Source organism: Palaemon carinicauda, chromosome 44, assembly GCF_036898095.1.
Source record: "Palaemon carinicauda isolate YSFRI2023 chromosome 44, ASM3689809v2, whole genome shotgun sequence".
Lineage (NCBI taxonomy): Eukaryota > Metazoa > Arthropoda > Malacostraca > Decapoda > Palaemonidae > Palaemon > Palaemon carinicauda.
Window position 1 is genome coordinate 11621296 of NC_090768.1, and position 25414 is coordinate 11646709.

Genomic DNA, 25414 nt, shown 5'->3' on the forward strand with positions numbered 1-25414 from the left:
CTTGGCTGGGTAAGACTGCTGAGGAGCTGGTGGGTTACAGGGCCTGGATGTCAAGACCCTTGGAGGAGAGAGTCATGGTGAGACTTCCTCCATCTCTCAGCAGCCTGCTCTACGTCCTTCAGCTCGAAAAGAGAGGATCCTTCTAGAGATGAGTTCCTGAGCGTAACGATCTCGGCATTAGGGACCTGCTGACAAAATCTGACACTGCATCATGACGATTCAAGATGGTGTTTGCCCACAAGTTCAAGATTTGGTGAGCAAGGGACTATGTTGCAAATGCCCGAGAGGAGGAAGGTTTCTATAGCTTTCCTGGTACTCTCTTTGGAAAAATCCTCGATTCGTACCTGGATTTCCAGGGTCCCCAACCAAAGATCAAGCCACGAAGTAGCCTGCAGGGCATACTTCTTGACTTTATCATTTGCTGTGTATAGGGTTGTAAAACAAAACAAAACAAAATCGTTTAAAGTAAAAATAGCAAGTAAATAAGTAAATTTTTTACATTTATCCATATTCTACTGATTCTTTAGCCACAAACAATGGATAACTGTTTATAATATCCATACTATAAGCATACAGTGATTCAAAGTGGAGTATTATGTATCTGGATCTTATTGAAATAAATTACATCCATATTATACACAGACTATATCAACGCAGTTATTATGCATCTGGATCTTATTCAAATTAATCAAATGTTCTAATGATCTTGTCTGACTATGAAGATAAGAAAAACTAGAAAGAAAATCCATAAGTGTAGGGGAAAAATAGAAAATAGGGATCATATGAAAACTCATGTTAACCATCAATCATATAAGATTGAGTTTTATGGGAACTGTTCATTAATGTTACAAGGGTTTTAATATTGCACATTTGATATTAATGTTTTTTCAATTACCAAATATGTTTATTTTTCAATCATATCTTGAACCTATGAGGTACTGGTGTGAGGTGTCACTAGCCTAATCCAAAGTTTTTCAGTGCAATAGTACTTTAAGAGTCACAGAGGTAAGAAAACTGTATGATGGGTAACACCTCCTTGGAAATATTTATGGTACATGTACATTTAATTATCAAAAATGTTCAACTGTTACTAGTTTCAAACTCACATCAATAAATGTTTCAGAACCAGCAGAATAATTGCTTGTAATCCAATTGTAACGATTGACTCCGGGTCGCACCGAATCATTCTCCTTAATTAAAGGACGAGGGTTTGTATGCCACGTAAGAACAAACCTGGACTACCTATCAATGAAAAATATCTGACAACCTATCAATGAAAAATATCTGACAACCTATCAATGAAAAATATTTGATGACCTATCAATAAAAAATATCTGACAACCTACCAAGGATAAAAGAAAGAAACCAACCAAAATCCAAGAGGAAATCGTAAAAATCAAGCATAAGAAACGCAAGTGCTGTCATACAGAATGACTGAGTGTAACAAAGTGACCGTACACAGACGAAAGGACTATTCACATGGCTAAAGGGGAGCATTAAGAGAGGCACTGTACAGAGAGAGGACGAATTTTTGTACTTTAAAACAAGTGGTTGGAACTAATGGAAAGATTAATCATTGTCTATAAAGGAGATTCAATGTATTTCACCCCAGTATGCATGTAAAGCAATCTTCCAGGTAGTAGAATGACGATCTGCAACACCAGGTAGATATGTCCATATGTGGATAGAAAATAAATTTGTATAAATGGAATAACTGAGGATTACAATGAAGACTAGACACCATGGGCCCATCAAAGTAAGTAGTGTAGTACGATGAATTGAGTGAATAAGTTTGTACAAACTTATAAAAATAAATCCTAAAAACTAAACAGAAAACATGTTGAAGCTATAACATTATTTATTGAATAAAAACATTAGACATGTACACCCAAAGGACGTACTGGTACGTTTCACAAAAGCCATCCCTTTACCCCCATGGACGTACCGGTACGTCCTTGCAAAAAAATGCTATAAAAATTATTTTTTTCATATTTTTGATAATTTTTTGAAAAAATTCAGGCATTTTCCAAGAGAATGAGACCAACCTGACCTCTCTATGACAAAAATTAAGGCTGTTAGAGCAATTAAAAAAAAACATACTGCAAAAGGTGCTGGGGAAAAAATAATCCCTTGGGGGTTAAGGGTTGGAAATTTCCAAATAGCCTGGGGGTAAAAGGGTTAATGGAAACTAGTTATAAGCAAAATTACTTTTACTTTGACTACCTGTTAATATTACAAGGATCTCCCAACCTTTTAAAATAGTCAAGTAAGTTAGCCTACCAACCTCTGAATAGCCTGTGGTGACTAATCCTGGTCTACATATTCAAATGGGCCATTGAAATGACTTAATTACTCTCCACATAAGAACATACTTTAAAAAGCAGCAGCTGCTGTTGTTCCATTGCACTAAAGATGCCTTTGCATGCATACCATGGAAAATGTGTCAAATCATTGTAAATAGTTATTGTAACTGAAAATACACAATAAAATTTTACTTTTCAATTCTTCCACTTTCATTTACAATACTATGAAAAACAGTATGGGGAGATCTTGAAAACAAATTGTTAAAAAAGTAAATACCATCGCTATTACAGTGTCCTCTAATGTTGCTAGAGTATTACTCCTGTAGATATGTCTTATATGAAACAATCACCAAACAAAATCGAAGTTCTACTATATCTACTGCTCTTAGAACTTAAAATTACCAAACGACAATGGAAAAATATTCAACAGGTAAATTATGTATTACTCACCACCAATAGTGGACTCTTGATATTCGTGAAACTGGCCTTTTACAAATCTTAAAACAAGTGAGGATTTCCCTACGGCAGATTCACCAAGCAACACGAGTTTGAACTGACAAATCTTTCCTTGACCACCTCCATTACCAGGTCTCTGTGCTCCTCCTCTCTGTGCCATAATTATCTGCAATATAAAAGTACCACTCAATTAAAGATTTGAAATAGCAAGATGTGTGTGTGTGTGTAAAAGTAAAAACTCATTGAGGGGCTACAAAGTGAAATGCCAATTAATAAGATAAAATAGTATGAAAGAGCATCCACATCAGTTCATAAAAATGGTGTAAATATAGAGGTCTACAAATGCTGTAAACAGTAGTACCTATGTTTAAGAGTTTAATCCATTCCAGGAACGAGCTCACATCCCAATATGTAAACTAAACAGTTTTTGCCATAAGAAATAATGGGAATTCACTCAATGCCTTTCACGTTTTCGTAGATACAAAAATACAGGAACGATTCAGTTTATGAGTAACTCAGGATGCGAAAAAAATTGGTTTATGAGCATACAGTAAAAATTCAAATCAATTTGCGAGCACTATATAGGTTTGCAAACAAAAATTTACCCTCGCAAGCTCATTTTTTTCCCCGACAATTTCTACCGAGATTAGCTTGTATACTCAGGTAGTGCTCACAAGCTGTTTTTTTTTTTTACCAATTTATTTCCATACCTCACAACAACCCCTTGCTCATAGACTAACTCTTTCACTCTCCCGGCAGTAGAAGTAGAAGAATCATCTCCCTCGCACATCCTTAGAATTGTTTTCTTGTACAGTTGTGACCTGACATTCTTTGTCGAATTGTGACTGCTACTGTTTATCGTAGATATTTAGTGATGCATTTTAAACCTAATAGTATCGTGATAATGACGCCCCTGGTGATTAAGAAAGAAGTATAAAGAAAAAAAGCGTGTGGCCGACCTGCAAAAACTGTACATTCACATTACAACATACACAATTGTACAGTTACAATTCTGAAAAATGGAAAGGCCATCGAATTTTGGACAATGCGGAATTGATGCTGCAATTGACTACTCCATGGCAGCATGATCTTAACACTTAAAGGTATGTTTATCTGGATTGATGAGAATCAGTTAGGTGGTGGTACGGTCACCCACCGCCCCCGAAAAAAAACAATCATTAAGAAAGTGATGGTATTGGAGCTGAATATGCAGTGATTTCAACTGAGGAGATGTTTTAAATTTTATAAAGCTACAGTTTCTTCAGGTCAAGTACTGAATCTATCTAATACTAACAATCAACATGAGAATGTAATAAAACGAAGACCAAGTTTCCAGAAAGCGTAAATAGAGTGACACAATTAGTGATAGTGAATGTCATTCATGAAAGCAAACTTAAGATAGAAAATTCTTATGGAGGAAGATTCTCCGTCTAAGCAGTAACCAACAATCCCCCTCCACTGCTAACTACTTCTCATTGATACATATGGGATGAAAATCCAGTTCTATACATTATTTTGAACGTGATTGTTGCTTTGTCAAATCAAGCCTCCCTTTCACAGCATTAGTTCCATTGATTTCTTTTTTTTTTTTGAGAATCATACAAAGTGTTCACGTTGTTCAATTGTGCATTATTGCAAGGGTTTTTTACACATACTTTGATCACGCTTCCCAACTTATTTTTCAGCTCTATAGTCATTTCCATTCCTTATCACCTTGCGGACCATTGTCAAGATGCTGCACTGTATACTATTAACTTAACATGAACTATATAAATCACAAGTCTACAATAAACACACGGTCACAACTTTACTGACGATAACAGCCAAAAGTGCTCAGAAGATAACATTATGTGATGTTTGTATGAGTACTGTGGAGAGGGATTGTTACAGTATGACAGGGGGGGATTAAACAAAGGTAAAACAAAATGTTGTAAAAATGGTGTATGGGTACTGTACAAATAGTTTATATGCATTGTAAGCTAGTCTTTTTATTACTTTTCCACAAAAAAAAGGCCAAAACGGAAAGAAATTTTTGCTCGCACACTGACATAATGCTCATATACCAATTTCCACTCATTCCGAGTCACTCATACACCAAGGTATTATTGTACAATACAGCAATATAGTACAGTACTGGTACTGTACTAAACTGCCAACTATGTGCAAGTAATGAAATCCAATTGCTGTCTAAGAGTTTAAAAGATTTCCAGCCACAAAGCAAACTCTTGAAATATTCTCTTGTGACCAAATAGGTACTACACAACTGGTGAATCTAGAGTAACTTAGATAATAAAGTTTCATAATCTAGCCTAACCTTATATTAGAATAATATTGGTGGGGAGCTATTATATGTGAAAATTTTTGTCTGAAGCTAAAGTTCTGTAATAGGTTATCATACATAGTAAAAGAAAAATACAACAACACGAAACACTCATGCATTTCATTTGCCTTAAATACAGTACATTCAATCCTCAACTAAGAATAGTCTATGCTATGGACTATTAACATTTACTTATCTGACAGAAATTAACCAACCTTTTTCTTTAAAGGATATGTGTAAATGTATACCAAGTATGCCAGGTAAATTGAATGTTTAGGCTATGTTCCTAAGTAACCTAGCATAAATTAAACAAAGGATTAAAGTATTCAGTCCTCCACTACCACTCTGGATATATGGATATATATATATATATATATATATATATATATATATATATATATATATATATTATATATATATACAGTATATACATACATATACACATACATACATACATACATAGATATACAGTACATACATACATACATACATATATATATATATATATATATATATATATATATATATATATATATATATATATATATATATATAGATTAAAATAAACTTTCATGTATAATTCAAAATGTGTTAGACAAGTACAGTGTGCATGGCATATGACCGACAATAAGTTAATATATTATAAATATTCATCACAAAAAAATGCATAGCTTTATAAGAAAAAGGACCACCCAAACTATTGCAAAATATTTTTTCCATCTGTAGAAATTGTACAAACAGTAAGTAAAAACACATATCAGGAAAATACAATACTTTGACAGCTAAGAATAATTCAAGAAAAATCTTCAAGATGGAAGTTATTTCCACAAATCACCAGTTTTGCAATAAATCTTACACAATGTTTCTGTACCACAAATAGCACTTGTTAAAAAGCAAACAAACCAAAGAAGTCTCACAGTAATTCCCATACAACAGAGGGAAATCACAAATCATAAAATACAAACACCTCACAGCAAGGTCTGTTAAAACTGGCTTACTTGTATTCCCAAAGGGAAATACTACACTCACCAACCTAAGGGACAATGCAATGGCCCTGCTCACCACATCACATGGCAAGACACCTCATAAGTGCTAAGCGTGACTCACATACTACAAGAGGAATGGCAACACTGAGGGACAGACTAGAAATACTCTCCTGTTCTCAATAATCTAAAACTTGTGATAAGTCAAGTACAAATTATGTAACCTTACTAATCTCCCCCCAAAATACACTGCAGCATTACTTCCGAATATTCCACACTTACGTCCTTTACAAATACTAGGAGAACTAGTTTAAGAACAAGGTCATGAAATTTTAGTTCAAAACTTGAAGATGCAGGCTTTCTACAAAAGGGATGAATTAAAGAAAAGAAAAGAAAAGAAAAGAAAAGAAAATAAAAGAAAAGGAAGAGAGAGAGAGAGAGAGAGAGAGAGAGAGAAGAGAGAGAGAGAGAGAGAGAGAGAGAGAGAGAGAGAGAGAGATTACCTTAGGTTAAATGCAAGGAATACTCATGACCTTGGGACAAAAATGTTCAATGCCAATAGAGAGCATGTGAACTTGTGGGTGAGATTGCCATAAATTCTCCAAGATATGGAGTTAAATGCTTCACAAACACTAAAGTAATAGCAAGTATTGAAGTAGTAAATAATAAAAAAACCATACAGTACTGCTATAATATACAGTACTGCTATAATATACAGTACAGTATAATTATTACATGAAATTACATAACACAGAGCCCGGCTGAAACTCTAAACCAATACTGTAAAAGTTAATTATCCTATTAACTGTGTATCCAATGTCCAATTAATAAAAACTGGATAGAGAACATACACTATACAGTATTTTTCCACATGTGGAGACATACAAAAACACCAAGCAGTCCCCCCCCCCCCCCCCGGATATTCTTGTCTTTCAATTACCCTACATATGAAGCAGTTTACAACATTTTCCATATACTGTACAGTAAATTGTAATAACTTCTAGATATTGTCATTACTCTGATTCTAGTCCTTTACTTTTAATACCTTCTTAAAATAAATGTGTAGCAAGATCCAATAACTATGGTTATTGATTTAAGTGTTAAGTATGTTGAATACACAAGATATAATGGCCAAGGTTTGTCCCAATTATTTTGTCAAACTTTATCTAACGACCTTTTACATTTTAAAAACAAAGTACCTGTCAATATAACATGTATAGGTTTCCTTTAATAATTTTCTGGTCTCTACCACTCTACCTTACGTTCATGCTGTATCCCAAAGTTGTGCCATGTTTTTGCTCTCATCAAAACAGGTTGAACTGATATATAACATTTAATAAGGATAGTTTTACTTATATAATAGGTCTAGCTACAACCATTGTTATCAAACCTAATAGGACAGCCCTAATCTCGTTATCTTCATTTCCACCCCTTCATTCTGTTTTCCCACAAATATTATTATTATTATTACTGGCTAAGCTACAACCCTAGTTGGAGAAGCAAAATGCTATAAGCCTAAGGGCTCCAACAGGAAAAAATAGCCCAGTGAGGAAAGAAAAAGAAATAAATAAACAACAGAAGTACTGTACTGGATAATTAAAATATTTTGAGAACAGTAGCAGAATTAAAATAGATCTTTCATACTATAAACTATAAAAACTTCATAAAAAAACATGAGGAAAATAAAGGTGTGTGTGCTGAGTGCACCCCCAAGCAAGAAAACTCTACCCAAGACAGTGAAAGACCATGGTATGGAGGATATGGCACTAACCAAGACCAGAGAACACTGGTTTGAATTTGGAGTGTCCTTCTAGAAAGGCTGCTTACCATAGCTAAAGAGTCTGTACTACCCCTATCAAGAGGAAAGTAGCCACTGAAATATTAAAAAGCAGTAGTTAAATCCTTGAGCGTATAAGAATTGTTTGGTAATCTCGGTGTTTTCAGGATTATCTCAAGTTCTCAACGGATTGCTGGTGCTCTGGCCAACCTACTAGTTTCCTCTTTGTAGCTATCTACGACCTATTTTAACGCTTAAAAGTTACAGGTGGAGGATTGTGTGTAGTTGTCATGTTTTCGTAGTTGACCCTCAATTAAGGTAATTACCGTATATATTTAGGTAATTACAGTTACCGTTGGTGCAACTATTTCTATACGAGAGAGAGAGAGAGAGAGAGAGAGAGAGAGAGAGAGAGAGAGAGAGAGAGAGAGAGAGAGAGAGAGAGAGAGCACTGGGTAATCTAAAGTTTTGATTCTTCTATAAATTATTGTCATCCTAATGTTTAGCTAGTACAGTGGTAAGACATTCTCATAGTGGCAGATCAATCCCAGCCTGGGACCATGAGTGGAAGCTATATGAACTGATCACAGTCAAGTTGGCCGTTACTGATCGGGATGAGTGGAGTGTCAACAGATTTTTCTTCTTTGTTAGAGGAAGGACAGTTACGCTGTGGCTTGGGTGGCACTATGAAAATGATGGTTGTAGGCTTGGCGTCACCAAAACCTCTCCCGATTGGTTGTTATGAGACCTTCGGGTCAAAACAACCAATCATTGATCAGGCATCGCGATGCCCATCTATGGGCGATGGGGAAAACTGCCCATAGGAGTCAGTCTGGTTTCGAAGGCCTTGCGAGTGTGACACGTAAGGCATGGCAGGTGCCAACATGTGTGCCAACCGAGTACCATTTTTCTGAGGGCTTTTTCTTAGTAACGTAACGCAATCATAATTAAGGCCGCCCTTGTAAACTTAAGAGAATACAGCATGTGTAAAATTATCAACTCGGCTATTATTTGTGCATGAAATCCCTCTCTATTCATGTTTCCCTAAACTGATTGAACCCCAATACGACCCAGATCGGGTCATATATACACTGGAGGTTCTGCTGTGGTACCAAAGGGGTGGTATTTGGGCTTGCTTGGTTGATAGGACCTGGCCTATTCAAGATGAATAGTACATGGTTAACATATGAAATCCTTCCCCAGAAAGGGAAATCAGACCAGTTTAATATATCTGGTGTATGATGATCAATGAGTTGGTATAAATTCAACAATCCACCCCCTTGATAGGGAGGATATGGGACATGCTTCTTTAGGATTAAAGAACGGAGCTTGTAGGTGTAACATACCATCGTCAAGTCCACAAGAGAGGGGACAGAAAAAATTAAGATGATCCAGTCATTTCATCATTCATTCCAGTCTTACATCTACATGTTACCATAGACAGGATGCTTCCAAATCCCAGCCCTCAACACTGAGAGGTCATGTGCTGACAACTTTTGGATTTGGCACTCAGTATGGGGGATTAAGTAAGAGACCGTGCAACTCACCTACTCTCTTCACCAATGTTAAGGCTAGTGAAAAGACAGACTTAAGAGTCACATCTATGTCTGACGACCTTTTAAGAGGCTTATTGGGGGTACGCCAAAGTGTTTTAAGTACAGGGGTCAAGTTCCACTATAAGAGACTGAGGTCCACGGTGGGGGGAGGGGGGGGCAAGACTGCTCGAAGTTCCTCACGAACTTAGTCAATTCCCACAAGGAGGAGATGTCTTTCCCTTTCAGTCAACAAACCATGCTCAAAGCTGTGTGGTAGCCTTTGACAGACGCGACCGTGACAGCCATCTCTCTATGAAGGAAGACAGAAATCCGCAATCTGGGCTAAGTTTCTCAGACTAGAGAAGTAACCATTCTGCAATAACAATAATAGAAGATGGCCCACATTCCCTGGTAGACAGTTGCAGAGGACCATTGCAGGTGCCAAAAATCCCTTATACAGTGCTTTACAAAAATCCTTTTTCTCAGAGATGCTGAATAGCCTCCAACTGTTCAGTTCCAACAACTTCATTGATTGGTGGTACCTCTGAAGATGCAATTGACAAGAGGAGTGTGGACCACTGGGGTAATTTTCTCCTAACCCTACTTGAAAGTGCTAACAGCTACAGTACACGCTATGGCATAGGGCCATCTAGGAGCCACCAGGATCATCCTGGCATAATCAACAATCGATTAACAGGCGAACCAGGCTGAACTGAGGATAGGTGTATGCATCCAGGGGATCCCATGGGTGATAGTGGGCATCTTTGAACATGGCCAAAGGTCTACAATGGGAAAGCAAAACTGTGTGGTGAACAGGTCATGCCTTTCCAATATGCAAGGATGTGGGGAGTACTCAGACCCTACAATGATCCTGGTGACACTGTGTCTGATAATACATTTCTCTTGCTGAAAATGTACCTGGCTGACAACTACTCAGCGTAAAAATTGCTCAGTTGTGCATCCACATTGTCATCTCGCAGAGATGAAGCAAGACCGTGTATACATGCTTGTTGACTTGAGCCACTACCAAGGGCCTCCTCAAACATTCTTGAAATACTTGCAGCACCAAAAAAGCTGCCTGCATTTTGAGGACGATGTAGATATATTTTTTTTCCTGACAATTACTTGAGACAACAAGGTTATTCCAGTGTACACCTAATTCTTGCTTGACACATCTGAGTCAGAAAAGTTGTATGCCTGGAGTCGAGTAGGACTTGCTGCAGGAGTCTTACACAGTCCAGAGCACAGAGAAGACTGATGTAGGGCAGTCGAAAATTTGTCCATTAAGTCCACTGAAAGCATACTGTTGATGGCACATAGCACAGATCAAACTGTTTCCTTGAACTTAGTTTGTTGAACATACATCTCGATTATCAGTCTCTAGTCACAAGTTGACTCATCCACCAGGAAGAGCCCACTGTAAAAGGCCCGAAACTTTTCTTGAACAACATCAAGCACTTACTTCTCCAGTATCTCTTCCAACTGTCTTCAAAGCTCAGGCTTTCAGCAATGTTGGTGAATCAGCTGAGAACTACCAGCGAGTGAGATGGGGGGGGGGGGTATTGATGGTCCTTAAGTAGCAAGTAACCATTACGAAGGTCAAGCGCTACCCACTGTCCGGCCCTGTGTGGGAAAGGAAGAATCCCAGTAGCCAGAGCCTTTGAAAAAACTGCATCAGCTGTTTTGCAAAGCAGTTCTCCACTTCACCACTGCCTGCAAATGTTCACTTACTTCCTTACCTCACAGGAGTATTTTTTCTGTTGGAGCCCGTGCACTTTTTGCATTATGCTTTTCTAACTAAGGTTCTAGCTTGGCTAGTAGTAGTAGTAGTATTTGCAGGAATTTCAAACTCCATTCAAAGATAGACCAAGTACTGTATAGAGGTGCATAAAGGTTCTCTTCCTTGTGTGTATGTCCTATATGCATTATGTTTTTACACACATTTTCATCGAGAACTAATCCTACGTGTTTGTAGCACTTTACTCCTCACTAACTTCATCAATAGGGAACAAATAAGGAACTTCAAGTTCACTACTTAAACCAAATCAAACTCTGAAAGTCATAAGCCCTACTAAAAATAAAAAGGCTTAATTGACTTATCGTGCTTCTTGCCATTGTCAAAGTTTTAACATAAACAAATTAAAAGGATTTAATGCTACTTTAAGGCAACATATGACAGATTGATTTTTAGGCAGTTCAATTTAGTAACTGGTTCTTATTTGTGCATACTGTATACAGTACTGTACAGTTTTATCTACAAAGTGAATGCCATAATTTACCACTAATTTTAAATAAAGGGGGACCCTGCAAAGGCAGCCATGAAACAAAATCACTTTGAAACATTATGGTAGATGGGAGACCTTAAAGTCTACTAAAATGCCAACACCAATATAGCAATATCTGAAAAATAAAATGAGGAAGAACTAGGTATTAAAAAGAGTAGAACAAAACCAATGGATACCTAAAATGTGAATACAGTACTTTATAATGATTTGTACCTATAGTACATTGAAAAATGGACTATGTTTAGCTCTAATGGTGGGGACCACTATCCTATACACAGTCAGATAACCTTTTCTTCGCAACAAAATAAAACTGATCTGTCCCTGGCAGAATAAATGAAATAGGGATGACCAAAGCAACAATCTGTATTAAAAATGCTATACTGTACTACAACCAAGTTAAAAACAAACCATGAATTGAAAAAATCAAATATTTACAGTGTAATTCTTCAGAGGCTTAGGACAATTCACCTCAAAGGGGAATGCAGTTTAACGAGATATGGATAGCACATTATTCAACAGTGTGTGTGGGGAGAGAGTAAACTGGAGATCACGCTGAATAATAAAGGTACAGTAACACTGCAGGGATATACTGTACTTGCATACTCTTGTCTTCTTGAGGGCAACGGACTATTATGAGTGGACTTCGGACGACAAGCCATTTAAGTTTTAAAATTTCTCTTTGTTTGCAATTAAAGTTGAAGAACAACAGGCATCAAATTAATATATTACCATATTATTATTATGAACTCGCATTTCTTCTAAGGATTATTTTGAAGCAGCAACTTGAAGGAACCAAGTGTGTCCGTGTTACACAGTGGCTTTCACAACAGTTACAAAACTAATAACTTTTCATTGGTCCAATAAAGATAACTATGGATGACTTTTCAATCCCACGACCTTGAGTTTTTACGTTTTGGACTGAAAGCCCATTGTCATATACTGTATTTTACTGTACAGTATTCATAAAGAAAAATGCAACAGATGTGTAATCTACTGACACCCAAGCTGAATTTTCATTACTCCATATGAAGAAAACTAACTGAAGGTTCATTAGATGTGGTTTTATCAAGTCTTAAATTCCAGGCTTCCAATTGTGGAGAGTAAAGTAAACCACAAAAAGTGCAGTTCAAACGGTGTCAAATTTTAAGCAAGTGAAGGAACCATGAATGTTGTTGGCAGAAGTTGTAGCAACAAATCATCACCATAATTTATTCTGCATTAAAAGAACACAATTTTCTTGTTCAGAATGCAGCCATTCAATGAGATGTACAGTATCTTTACCCTTAGACTTGTATATAAGAAAAAAAAATGAAAATTAAAATTTTGATCAGAACAGCCTTTTTCTTACTCAAAACTGAAGACCCCAATTGTACAGTACTTTCAATTGCTTATTAAATGAAATTTGTGATATCAATAAAAAAGAAAAAACTAAGCCATTATAATTCATTATATTTTTTTTTTCAATTTCACATTAAAAAAGGTCATTGCAGTTCTGTCACTTACATTAGTTTATAAAGCTGTTACAAATAGTGATAGTAAGTATATGGGATTAAATTGCACAAACTAAGAATCTTGATACAGTAGAATATCAGACGAAGATAGCTTTTACCTCTGCCAACGAAGTTGGAGGAGGTTATGTTTTTGCCTGTTTGTTTGTTTGAGAACTACTTCCTGGCCACAATTTTACTCAGCTTAGTGAAACATTCAGGGACTAATTGTTATACAGTGAACCCTCGCTACTTCGCGGTTCGACAATCGCGGATTCACCACTTCGCGGGGTTTTCCCATAACCCATATATATATACATATCGCGGATTTTCCGGAAAATTCGAAAATATCGCGAAATCTGAAGATAACCAAATACGATATTTTATTACCTGTAATTCCATTAATACTGTAATTAGTAATATCTGCTCTTACTGATTGTTCATTGCATTACATATGATATATAATTCAGCACAGAAAGAAATAAAACACGAAAAGAGAATGTGATCATACGATAATTCAGTACGTAGTAAAATTAAATCGAACATGAAACGCAAATCAGATGCAGTCATACCATATTAGAATGGTGTGTACTGTAATGGATGTGCTTCTTTTCCATGAATCTTTTGTATGTATACGTACGTAGTACAGTACTGCATCCAATAATATTCTTTGTTGCAAAAATCACATTTCGAATAAGTACTGTAAGCGTACGAGAGAGAGAGAGAGAGAGAGAGAGAGAGAGAGAGAGAGAGGCGTAAAATAGCGTACGTACGTAAATTTTTATTATTATTGTTATTATTATTATTATTGTTGTTGTTGTTAATAAAATTATTATTGTTATTATTATTAATCATTATTATTATTATTATTACTGTACAGTATTATTATCATTATTTATTATTATTACGGTATTGTACTTAATCTACGTACGTTCAGTGTGCGCGGGACATCTTCTATGAGTAACCAACGCACCATAGTACTGTATAAGACGGGTTGTGATTGGTTCAAGCGCTGATAGATGACGAATCAAAACTCAAGTTTTGTTATCTAGCCTGTGATTGGTGTTTTGCCCGCATCTTCTACCCGCAGCATCAAAGTTCTCGCGGGACTGCATCGTTCACTTTCTCTTTCCGCGTATTGCTGAGTAGACGTTCTTAAGTTTGTGAAGTTGAATCTGTGCTGTGTGCGACTGTTTTAAGTTGAACTTTCTGTTAAACCCAACTGTACAATGCCTCCCAAGCCTTCTGCTTCTACTAAGGCTGGTAGTGAGCCTAAACAGCACCGAAAAATGATGATTGCTGAGAAGGTGACGCTTCTCGATACTATGTTAAAAGACGGTAGAAGTTACGCGGCCGCAGACCTCGAAGACCTGACGAAATCGGGCAGTGAAGACAGTGAAACACAGGAAGAGATCCAAGAAAATGTCGAAGAAACGGTCTTAACTATAGAACGGCTTGCCAAGCTCTGCAAGCTTGCGAATGAGGTGAAAGAAATGTCGCAAGAGTGGGACGAGGATATGGTTCGTTCTCTACAATTCTGCACCAAGATCGATGAACAAATGGCTCCCTACAGGATGCTCTTGCGAAAAAAGAAGCAGCGGCAGCAACTTCCGATCACAATGCCCTCGGAAGAAATTGAAGAAGTGTCTCAGGAAGAAGTTGAAGAGGTGTCCCAGGAAAAGACACCTCCGTCTGAAGAGACGTAAAATACTATTATTGGCTGCACAGTAGAAGACATCATCAGCTTCATCATCATCATTTCTACTGTGCAGCAAATTCATCGCCATCATCATTCAAGTTTTTCTTGAACTTCTTTCGTGGTGAGTACAGTAACAATCTTTATTTTTTACTTAAACATTTTACTGTAATATTTGTGTCTGTTTTATAGTTTAGTACTGTATGCATTAAGTTAAAGGGAAGGTTTTAAAAGCCTATCATATTTTTTTTGTTTAAAATTTACATTTACGTACGTAAAACAATCTCTCTCTCTCTCTCTCTCTCTCTCTCTCTCTCTCTCTCTCTCTCTCTCTCTCTCTCTCTCTCTCTCTCGTAAATTGTTTTCCTGCTTTGCTACGTACAGTATGTACTGTATGATTTTATATAGATACGGTAAATAATATTTGTAATAACATATTTTGTAAATGCTTTTACTGTAAATATCATTATTTATCACTTTCATCATGCGCGTTAAATGCCTTCTTTGTTCTGAGCGTGGTTGTTTACTGAGCGTACTTTATGACGCCGTCGTTTCAGGTGGCGTCATAAAGAAAAACATTTCATTTGGAAGTCCTAAGGAAAATTAAGTAAAACATTGGTAATAACAAAATCAACATACTGTATACTGTACATCAATATAATCGATGCAAAAACTAACCTATACATATATGTGTACAGTACACTAAATGAGTTTGTTTCTTCATTATGATCAGAGATAAACGTAAACAAAACATTGGTTGCCATTTTTTATCGTGCTTTTTAGGTGTTTAGGAAACGCATGATATAAAATCGCCTTTAATATTTGTGCCTGTTTTAGTTTAGGGTACTGTAGTACATGCATTAAGTGTTCTGTACATTAAAGGGTAGTTTGTTAACAGTACTACGTACAAGGGAAGGTTTTAAAAGTCCGAATATACATGTTAAATAAATAGGTAAATATGGTGTCAATACTTCGCGGATTTTCACCTATCGCGCCCGCGTCTGGAACCTATCTACCGCGATAAACGAGGGTTCACTGTACTGTATTGAGACGCGGAAGCAATTCAATTTTGAAAGTCCTAGGTTAAAGGTCAAGGTTGAGCAAAAGGTCAACCAAACTAACTACAACCTTAACCGCCAAAGTTCGACTTCAAATATGCCTCAGTCTAAATTGACTCTTGCAGAATGCTCTCGACGGAGGCCTGCACTCTCGTACCGCTTTTCTAGTTGTTATTGCTTTGCAATTTTGTATTGTGTGACAAATTTTGAGGGGCTATTGTGTCATTTCTGGGTATCGCCAGTACGACTAAGACTCAGATTATAGGCATAGATTAAATCCACACTTTTTTTAATCTTTATGCAATGAACAAGATTTACAGATAACCCTGATAACCAACAAAACCAATCAATAAGTTCATAAGTAAATGAGCTCTAAGAGTCCATAGCCCTGAAAATTGACAGATCCCTGAGACCAAGACGGTTAGGTTTCTGCTGAAGAGACATGTTTTGGTCATAAGCGTGGTAACTATACTGTATTAGTTGTTGAATAAAGACAAAATGGAAGGCCCAGTAAAAGATGGAGAAAAGTCACTGATGATGACCTGAAACCAGATGAGAATTTATGCAGAAATGCTTAACTAAGAAAAGAAGGAAGACTGAAACAATGGTTCTTAACCCAGTCACAGCAAAACCTTTTTTTAGTAGGTGGATGTTGGGTTGTCATTGTTACAAATTATTACTGTATCAATTACAGTTTGCGTATTTGTTACATGTACACAATTCCACACTAATACTTGTACTGGGATGACCTTGTACCATCCACACCTAACCCATAATTAGGTAACAAAACTAATGACACACTTTAGGGTAGCATCCTAATAGTAAATACAGTACACATACATTTTGTGCATGATGCCCTGGACAGCCACGCTTCTAGTGCCAAATAGAAATGTCAATAGCAGCAAGCTAATAGCTGAGGATGGTCCCTCCTACTATGTAAAACATAACCCCTCACAAAACATGGCCCCAGGTGAATTTCCAGTACTTAAGGGACCTATGAGTAACATCATGGAGGCATAACTTTAAAAAAGAATTTGGGCAATGCCTTGTACTAGCAGCTGGAAGATTGACAATAAGATCAAAATTGAATTAAAAAGCTAAAGAGGATGACATGACAGCGAGTTTCAATCTTGGTTGTGAGGGTCTTTCTGTGAGAAAAGAAGCCAAACAGATTCTGAAAATATATACAGTACAATGAAACTAAAATCTGACTAAGACCTCATCACAGCATAAAAAAACTAAGTCCTCACTTTACAAAGGTGGCAAGGTAGAATTAAAAATTGATCTAGAAACTGACTGGAGAAAGAAACAAAACAAGTTCCATTCCATGCTGAAGGAAGACTGTAGTGCGCTGAATGAGGACTAGTGACAGCAATTCTATAACCTTGACTGGACAATCAGACAATTTCTTGATAGTTCCTAAAAACATGAAGTCAACTTGAATAGCAACCATGGGTTTTGATACTATGAAGAATGTAAGCTATGCACTGAATTATGGCAAAGCATTAAAACCCTGATTTGAGGTACAGTATATCATACAATAACTCAAATTTACACTTAAAATTCATTAAGACAATACAATCTATATTAGAAGTTTCATATACCTAAATGGTAACAGTACAGTACTATAAAGGTGCTTTTCAATACTGTAATGTAAACCATATTATGTATACTATACCTTGTATACATTAGTGCAATACCAATAACTACAACTTTACAACTTGGCTCATCTGCCATGAAACCTTTTTTTCCCAATCCCACTTATTAAATTTAAATACTCACTCATTCTAACCAATGCTTTAACCATCAATCTACTGTGCTACTTTATAGAGAAAATGGCGCATAAATCACTGCATCACACCAATTTGTGCCAGCATTTACTGCCAACTTTATTTCAACCAAGTATTATTCCTTTCTCTCCCTGTGATATCTTTATCATACAAACGTTTTGTGAATAAGGAACCAAATGACCTTGTTAAATTTTTCTTGTACTATATCAATTTCTTGAAATTGAGTACTGTACAGGCATACTCACTTTAACCTTCATATGAGTGGCTACATTATTGGTTTCAAGTTAAGTGCGCAGTACTGTACTGTAGGTTGGGTTTTCCCCATTTCTTGCTAATTCCGTATTTATATTGTTCAATGTTGCAATTTGTTCAAGTTCATTTCCATTGTCTATGCTTTTCTTTTTCTTCTCTGTCTACTGCCTTAGAAAGCAAGAATGGTAAGGTGAGCCATTGTTTGTGTTATAGCTCCAGCTATCAAGAGACTTGTTTGGAAATTACATTAATTACATTAATGAGGGCTTACAGGTCAAACAAGTCCTGCAACACTTTCATAAAAAGATTCCTATTACTTGTGCCCTTCATATAAAAAAAAAAGTGCAAACTGGGATATACTGTATGTACATCATGGGTGAGAATTGATACAATGTAATGGTATAATTTATGCAGAAAAAAATCTATACAGTAAAACCTAACCACACAAAGTTTTGCCAGAAATGTTCTCCGACTCTTTGATGGATGAGGAAATAGGCAGTGGACCCTTTAACCACTGCATTAAGGAACATAGTTCTTCAGACAACCCAGACAAGAGGGAAATTACTTTTAAGAGCCAAAAGCTCACATGCACTGATTGAATGCTGTGTCTACAGACCTCCCAAGTTAACCAGTTTGGGTTGTAATAACTCAGTGAAGACTTCCAAGGTGATAAAAAATGGTTTTACCCTCCTGCAGTTCAGGGAAATATTTCTTACTAGAATCACATTGAGGCATTGAATCCTTTCCTAATCAAGTTCACAATGCTAATCATTGGTATCTTTAATCCAACAATATGTGCACTAAGAGTCTGATAGACTTCACCAGCCTAACTTTTGCTCCATTAAGCCATAAACATACTACAAAATAAGTCTTCTAAGGATAGTAGACCCTCCTATAATGAAGAGGATGTAATAAGCCAAGAATGTTAGGATTCTGGAAGTAAAGGTACATTAGGTCAGAATGTAATCCTTGGAAAACAAAATGCAAAACCTTACAAAAAAATATAATGAGGTCCATGAGGCAAGAGCACTCAATTAAGGTGCTTCCCCCTATGTTACGTTAAGTAATGATGCACTATTACTTAGGCTTATCTTTAAATATAGACTTGACAAATTACATAACTTTTTCAGCAGCTTATGTGACCATATCACAACCCTGCTCTTAGTGTTATTTACTAACTTTCATTTATCCATCGAAAAAAAAAAACCAAGTCTGATTTGTGGTGTCCCAATAACAGTTAGCTGTTGGAGTAGGGAAAACTCAAAAGAACTGATGGTTTCTCCCAAAAATAAAGATACAATGTCAATAGCATAATTATAATTATTACTTGCTAAGCTACAACCAAAGTTGTAAAAGCAGGATGCTTTAAGCCCAAGGGCTCCAACAGAGAAAATAGCAGAGGAAAAGAGATAAGGAAATGAACTACAAGAGAAGTTTAAGAACAATAACAACATTAAAATAAATCTAATATATAACTAAACAAACTTCAAAAGAATAAGATAGAATAGTGGGTCTAAGTGTACCCTAAAGCAAGAGATCTCTAAAGCAAGACAGTGGAAGACCATGGTACAGAGGCTATGGCACTACCCAATACTAGAGAACAATGGTTTGATTGTAGAGTGTCCTTCTCCTAGAAGAGCTGCTTACCATAGCTAAAGTCTCTCTTCTACCCTTACCAAGAGGAAAGTAGCCACTGAACAATTACAGTGAAGTAGTTAACCCCTTGGGTGTAGAACTATTTAGTAATCTCAGTGTTGTCTAGTGTACGAGGACAGAGGAGAATCTGTAAAAAATATGCCAGACTATTCGGTGTATGTGTAGGCAAAGGGAAAGTGAACCGTGACCAGAGAGAAGGATCCAATGTAGTACTGTCAGACCAGTCAAAGGACCCCACACCTCTCTAGCGGTAATATCTCAACAAAGATTTATTTGTAATTTAGCATTACCTATATCTTTCACTTATAGGGCCAAAGCAAGTACTAATTTTTACTTTTAGGGAAGAACTAAACAGTTTAGGGTGGGTTTCACTTCCCTCCATCACTTCAGAGCATTTTTTTCTTTTAATCTTGCGACTATAAAAATAGGAACAGTCCGTGTTTACTGGACTAAGAATCAGACGGAACTGCTTGCATAGCCCTTTTGTTCCCTAGGCACCATCCTACCAGTTTCTTGCTTGAGACCAGACCACCTGGTTTGTTGCAAGAGGGCTGTGGAGTCCCTCCTAATGTTTCTTGTCCTTGGTGCCCGAAAGGAGACTTTAAAGTGCTTCTTTGATGGTTGCAGAGTCGCCCTTCCATGGATCTTGCATACAACCTTAGGGGCATGCCCCTTGCAGCATGCTTCTGGCTGACCAAGCAGAAGACAAAGTTCACTTATTGCTATTTCAGATAACGACTCAGAATCTAAAAATTTATTGACACTGGTCAAAGAAAAGGCAGTTTCTTTCATATGTTTAGTTACCAAAGGACATGCCTGTGAGTTTCTACTGCACTAAGTAAATCTCTCTTACCCTACATGGGGTGATGTAGGGTTGCTTTCATAGTACTGTAATTAGATCTTAGGCAAGATATTATTATAACAATGTTTTCACAACTGTATCCTTCTTCCTACAATAACTTAAACTAACTTAGCTCTACTACAGCACCCCTTCCATAAATGTTTGTCAATTCTTCAATTTGAAAGCAATTTTTGTGGTCCTGTATAACCTATGCATGCTAGCAGGTGAGGGGACAGCCCTCAAACCAATACTGTACAGTAAACTGTATTCCAAGTTACCATGAAATACACTTTTCACAGCACAGTTTAAAATGCATAAAAAATAATAGTGTTGTCAAAATAGAAAATAATAGAGCACTGAGTAAGTGACCAATTCACCAATTTCTTATCCGCCAAAATACTCGCCTACTAGGCTAACAGGCATAAAGCAACATGTATCGCTTGCCAGAACCGAGGAGGAATAAAATAATGTTTAATTGCAAGTGTAGCGAAGATCAATAAGTGGATAATTAGCCAACATACTAATAGATACAATAAAATATGGGTGATGATGATAGGAAGGATTCTCGTTTATATGCATGCATCAGACCTGGTAACCAGACAATCTACACACGTACCAAATAATAACGCATTGCCATTGTCACACCAACTCTACAGTTTTGATATCTTCAATCCCTTAGCATACAATGATCTCACAACATGCTTCACTATTTATCTCCAATATAAAAAAAAAAGAAAAAAAGAAAGAAAAAAAAGAGGGTCAATTCAAATCACGAATACCTTCCACAGATTCCTTGACTCCTATATATTTCTGTAAGTTATAATCTATACTTAAACACTCACTGTAGAGTTCATCCTTTAAAATTACTTTGTAAACAGGACTACAATACCCTAAGGCAATAGCCATATTTCGGATAAATTTTACATCAGATTAAGTAAGTAAATTGATGACATACGTCTACAGTAAGTAAAACTCCAAGTGTTGACAAGGCAGGCGTTACTATTTCTGAAGTCAGGGCAACCCCGGGAGCCTTTGTATATCAGCGGCCAGTTCCTCACACGATTAAAAATAGATATCAACTAACCTAACCTACAAGCCGTGTCCTTACCTACTTACTTAACGGGAGGGGGGGGGGGGCCTTCGGCTACCTTACAATACCGTATTCTAAGTTAGACATAATACATACTGATGGCCGCTATCATACATACACCCCCAAATCCCGATCAGGGGCATCAGTATCCCATTAATAATTAAGAGCGATACACAACCTAACCTAACCAATTCTTTCTTTGGCCCAAACACGCAGTACAATCCCTCCCGTTTCACTTGACAGCTCCAGAATACCCAATACCCCAATCTATAGACTACAGGACCCCCAAATGTTTACCATCACTTAAAATACAAGAACAATATCCTGCAACCTCTATACCATTATCTAAACACCTAAAATGTATGATAAATACAAATCTGTACATAACATCAAGCCATTGCAGTTCCCTGGCCAATAAATGATATCCATAAAGTGCAAGAAGTTTAGATCTGATTGCAATAAAAAAATAAATAAATAAATAAACAAGGAACGTAGGCCAGGCCCTACTGCTGGATGCGTAGGCTTAACCACAGAGAAATTTCTAAGTCCATGCAGTAGCTAAGTATGGGATTCAATGTGGCAGCCTAATTAGGATGAAAGGCGATGCCCTTGACATGAATAAAAGTCACACGACAACAACCTACTGGCCTTTGAATCCTTTCAGCTTAGGGCTAATGTCATAATTGTCGTCAGTCTGTCTTATTTCGCATCAAGTAGGTTCTATCTTGAAAACAGATCGTAATTCTTCTGCCTTTCCTTAAGTTGTCTAAAACAGTTAACTCCAAATAAAGAACGCAAATAAGGTTGTCTGGCTGGCAACAGAAAAAACAGGGCAGAATCAATCTTAGGGGACAAATCTGATCAGCTGGTCTCGTAGTGACGGACGGACGGGCGGAAGACATAACAAAATGTTTACTAACACTTAACTCAGACCATTTTTGAGCATATTTGCTCTTAAACTAACATATGAAACATTTCCTGCACATCTTCTACACCTTACCTGTACAAAATTGGGTAACTAGAAGACTTAAAACCAAAACGAAATGGTCACACGCACAAAATATTAACAATGACGTTCCTCCACCCCTTAGGATTAACCACACAACAACCTCTCTCGCCCATGTCCTCCTCCTCCGCCCGCCCCTTGACAAATCTATTTTCTTTAAACTAATTCGGTATTTTAGGAACTATTCGTTGATATATAAAGCATAATCAAATAAAATGGAACAGAAAATAAATACCAAAGGGTAACATTACATTATATAAAGAAAATTACTATCAATTACTATAGAACTACTTTACGAGTATCACTCCGCGTAGTGTTGTGATGTTGAGATGTCTTTGCCAAGGAAATTAAAGTCCCAATCACATGAGAGTGAACCGCATTAGACTGAGCTGCTCGTCGGTATTATTCTCCTTGATTGCAATTTCCTTGATTCAGTCATGACTGATCAACTACTAATCTTGAATAATTGCGTCATCTAAGTATCTTCATATAAGTGTGGAATTTAACAGGAAGCGACAAACCTGACTAATCTGTGTACGTCACATTTATGTACGCTAATATATAATGCTTTCTCAAATGGAATGAAATGACATTTTCAAACGTATTGTAGAATCTCATGTGTATATGGTATGTATGTCTTCACGCAACATGCAATTCATAACTTGGGGATATAATTTTCGGTTGCTTCTAGCATATTTAGGTAACATCACAGAAATCTGAAGTTACTTTGTCTCTATTTCAAAAGTGTTTAATGTCACATTTGACAGAGCACTTACGAATTCTTGATATACAGTGTAATACTGTAGTGTAGGTGGTGGGGGTTTACCATATCCATTCCCTATTCGTAAAATTTACACGTAGTGTATTTGATATCTGTTATAAATCATTTAAATTAATTGCACTTTGTTCTTTGTGTCTTTTGCGTCGTTTCTTTGTGAAATGCACACGGTTGTCAGCTTAAACAAAGACTTGAACTAAACAGAGAACGGTGTTCTTTTTAATGCGTATTATTGTTGTATTTAACTATTCTCTCTCTCTCTCTCTCTCTCTCTCTCTCTCTCTCTCTCTCTCTCTCTCTCTCTCTCTCTCTCTCTCTCTCTCTCTCTCTCTCATTATTATATATATATATATATATATATATATATATATATATATATATATATGTGTGTGTGTGTGTGTGTGTGTGTGTGTATGTATATACCAAAAGTGTGTTTTGTGGATATAAACATAATTTATAGAGGTATATACTGTACAGTATATTTAAATTGATAAAATACATTTTCATTTACAGTTGCTATACATCTGTATTGATTCACTTTTTAATTCAATTTCGATAACATTATTTATTATAACCCTTCTACTGATGACGTGATTTATTAAAGAATTCTTGTGAAAATTGTCAATTTCCCTGAGAAAAGAAAAACAATGATTATGGATATATGAGTCATTTCAATATTTGACAACTACAAAATTTCTCGATACAACAATATTGATGGTCTTTTCTTCGGGTGTGATTTATAGTGCGAAATGCAATGCAGAAAATCGAATGACCAATTGTCTGTTGTACTGCAAGTCGTGGTCTTACAGAATCATCATTACCAAACAATTCTTTTTCACTCAATGTACTTGTTCGGTGGCTAATCTCCTCATGGTAAGGGTAGAAGAGACTTCTTAGCTATGGGAAGTAGCTCTTCTATGAGAATGGAACTCTTAAAATCAAACCATTGTTCTCTAGTCTTGAGTAGTGTCATAGCCTCTGTACCATGGGTTAGAGTTCTCTTACTTGAGGGTACACTCGGGCACACCATTCTATCTTATTTCTCTTCCTCTTACTTCGTTGAAGTTTTAAGTTTACCTATGAAATATTTATTTTAATTGTTCTTGAATGTTTTATTTTAATTGTTAATTAATTCTCTTATTTCCTTGTTTCCTTTCCTCACTGGGTTATTTTCCCCGTTGGAGCCCCTGGCCTTATAGCATCTTGCTTTTTCAACTAGGGTTGTAGCTTGGCAAGTAACAATAATATCATCATCATATCCTATGCCTATTGACGCAAAAGGTCTCTTGTTAGATTTCGCCAGTCGTCTCTATCTTGAGCTTATAAATCAATACTTCTCCATTCATCATTTCCTACTTCACGCTTCATAGTCCTCATCCATGTAGGCCTGGGTCTTCCAACTCTTCTAGTGCCCCGTGGAGCCCAGTTGGGAGTGCGAATCAACTCCATCTACCCCTCGCAATGATCTCATCTACATATGGCACTCAAGTAAGCTCTCTTATAGTTTCGTTTCTAATCCTGTCCTGCCATTTAACTCCCAATATTCTTCTGAGGGTTTTGTTCTCAAATCTACAAAATCTGTTGGATATTATTTCATTGTCATATCACGACTCATGTCCATACAGTAACACCGATCTCACTAAAATGATATATAGCCGGATTTTTATATGTAGTTTCAGGCAATTTTATTTCCAAATTTTACTTAACCCAGCTATTGTTTGATTTGATTTTTTCAATCTTTCAACAAACTCCAATTCTAAAGATCCTGTATTAGAGATCATAGTTCCTAAATATTTAAAAGATTCCACCTCATTAATCCTTTCTTCTTCCAGTGATATTTCATCTTCCATTGCATATTCCGTTCTCACCATCTCTGTCTTCCTTCTATTTATCTTGATCCCAACTTCATGTGTTATTTCATGCATTCTGGTAAACAAGCTTTGCAAGTCCTGTGGTGTTCTGCTAATAAGGACAGCATCTTCAGCATACTCTAGGTCTGTAATTTCCTGTTACCGATCCAGTCCAATCCTTCTCCACCATCTCCAACTGTTTTGTGCTTTACAGGAATCATGAGGAGGATAAACAACATAGGTGACAACAC

The 25414-nt window shown here is 36.6% G+C and overlaps 1 protein-coding gene across 2 annotated transcripts in view; it reads right to left on the bottom strand.

Moving 5' to 3' along the window:
• The window catches only part of Rab5 (RAS oncogene family member Rab5), a 49648-nt gene that overhangs the window by 17249 nt on the left and 6985 nt on the right, over positions 1 to 25414 (bottom strand). Inside the window, exons 1-2 of one of the 2 annotated variants that reach the window (XM_068366350.1) lie at positions 22530 to 22688; positions 2754 to 2925 (exon numbers count right to left, since the gene is read on the bottom strand). In XM_068366350.1, the coding sequence (XP_068222451.1) occupies positions 2754 to 2919 (166 nt within the window). In that variant the 5' untranslated portion in view covers positions 2920 to 2925; positions 22530 to 22688. Of the gene's footprint in view, positions 1 to 2753; positions 2926 to 22529; positions 22689 to 25414 lie in introns of those variants that run through there. The other variant, XM_068366351.1, reaches the window with a different exon arrangement.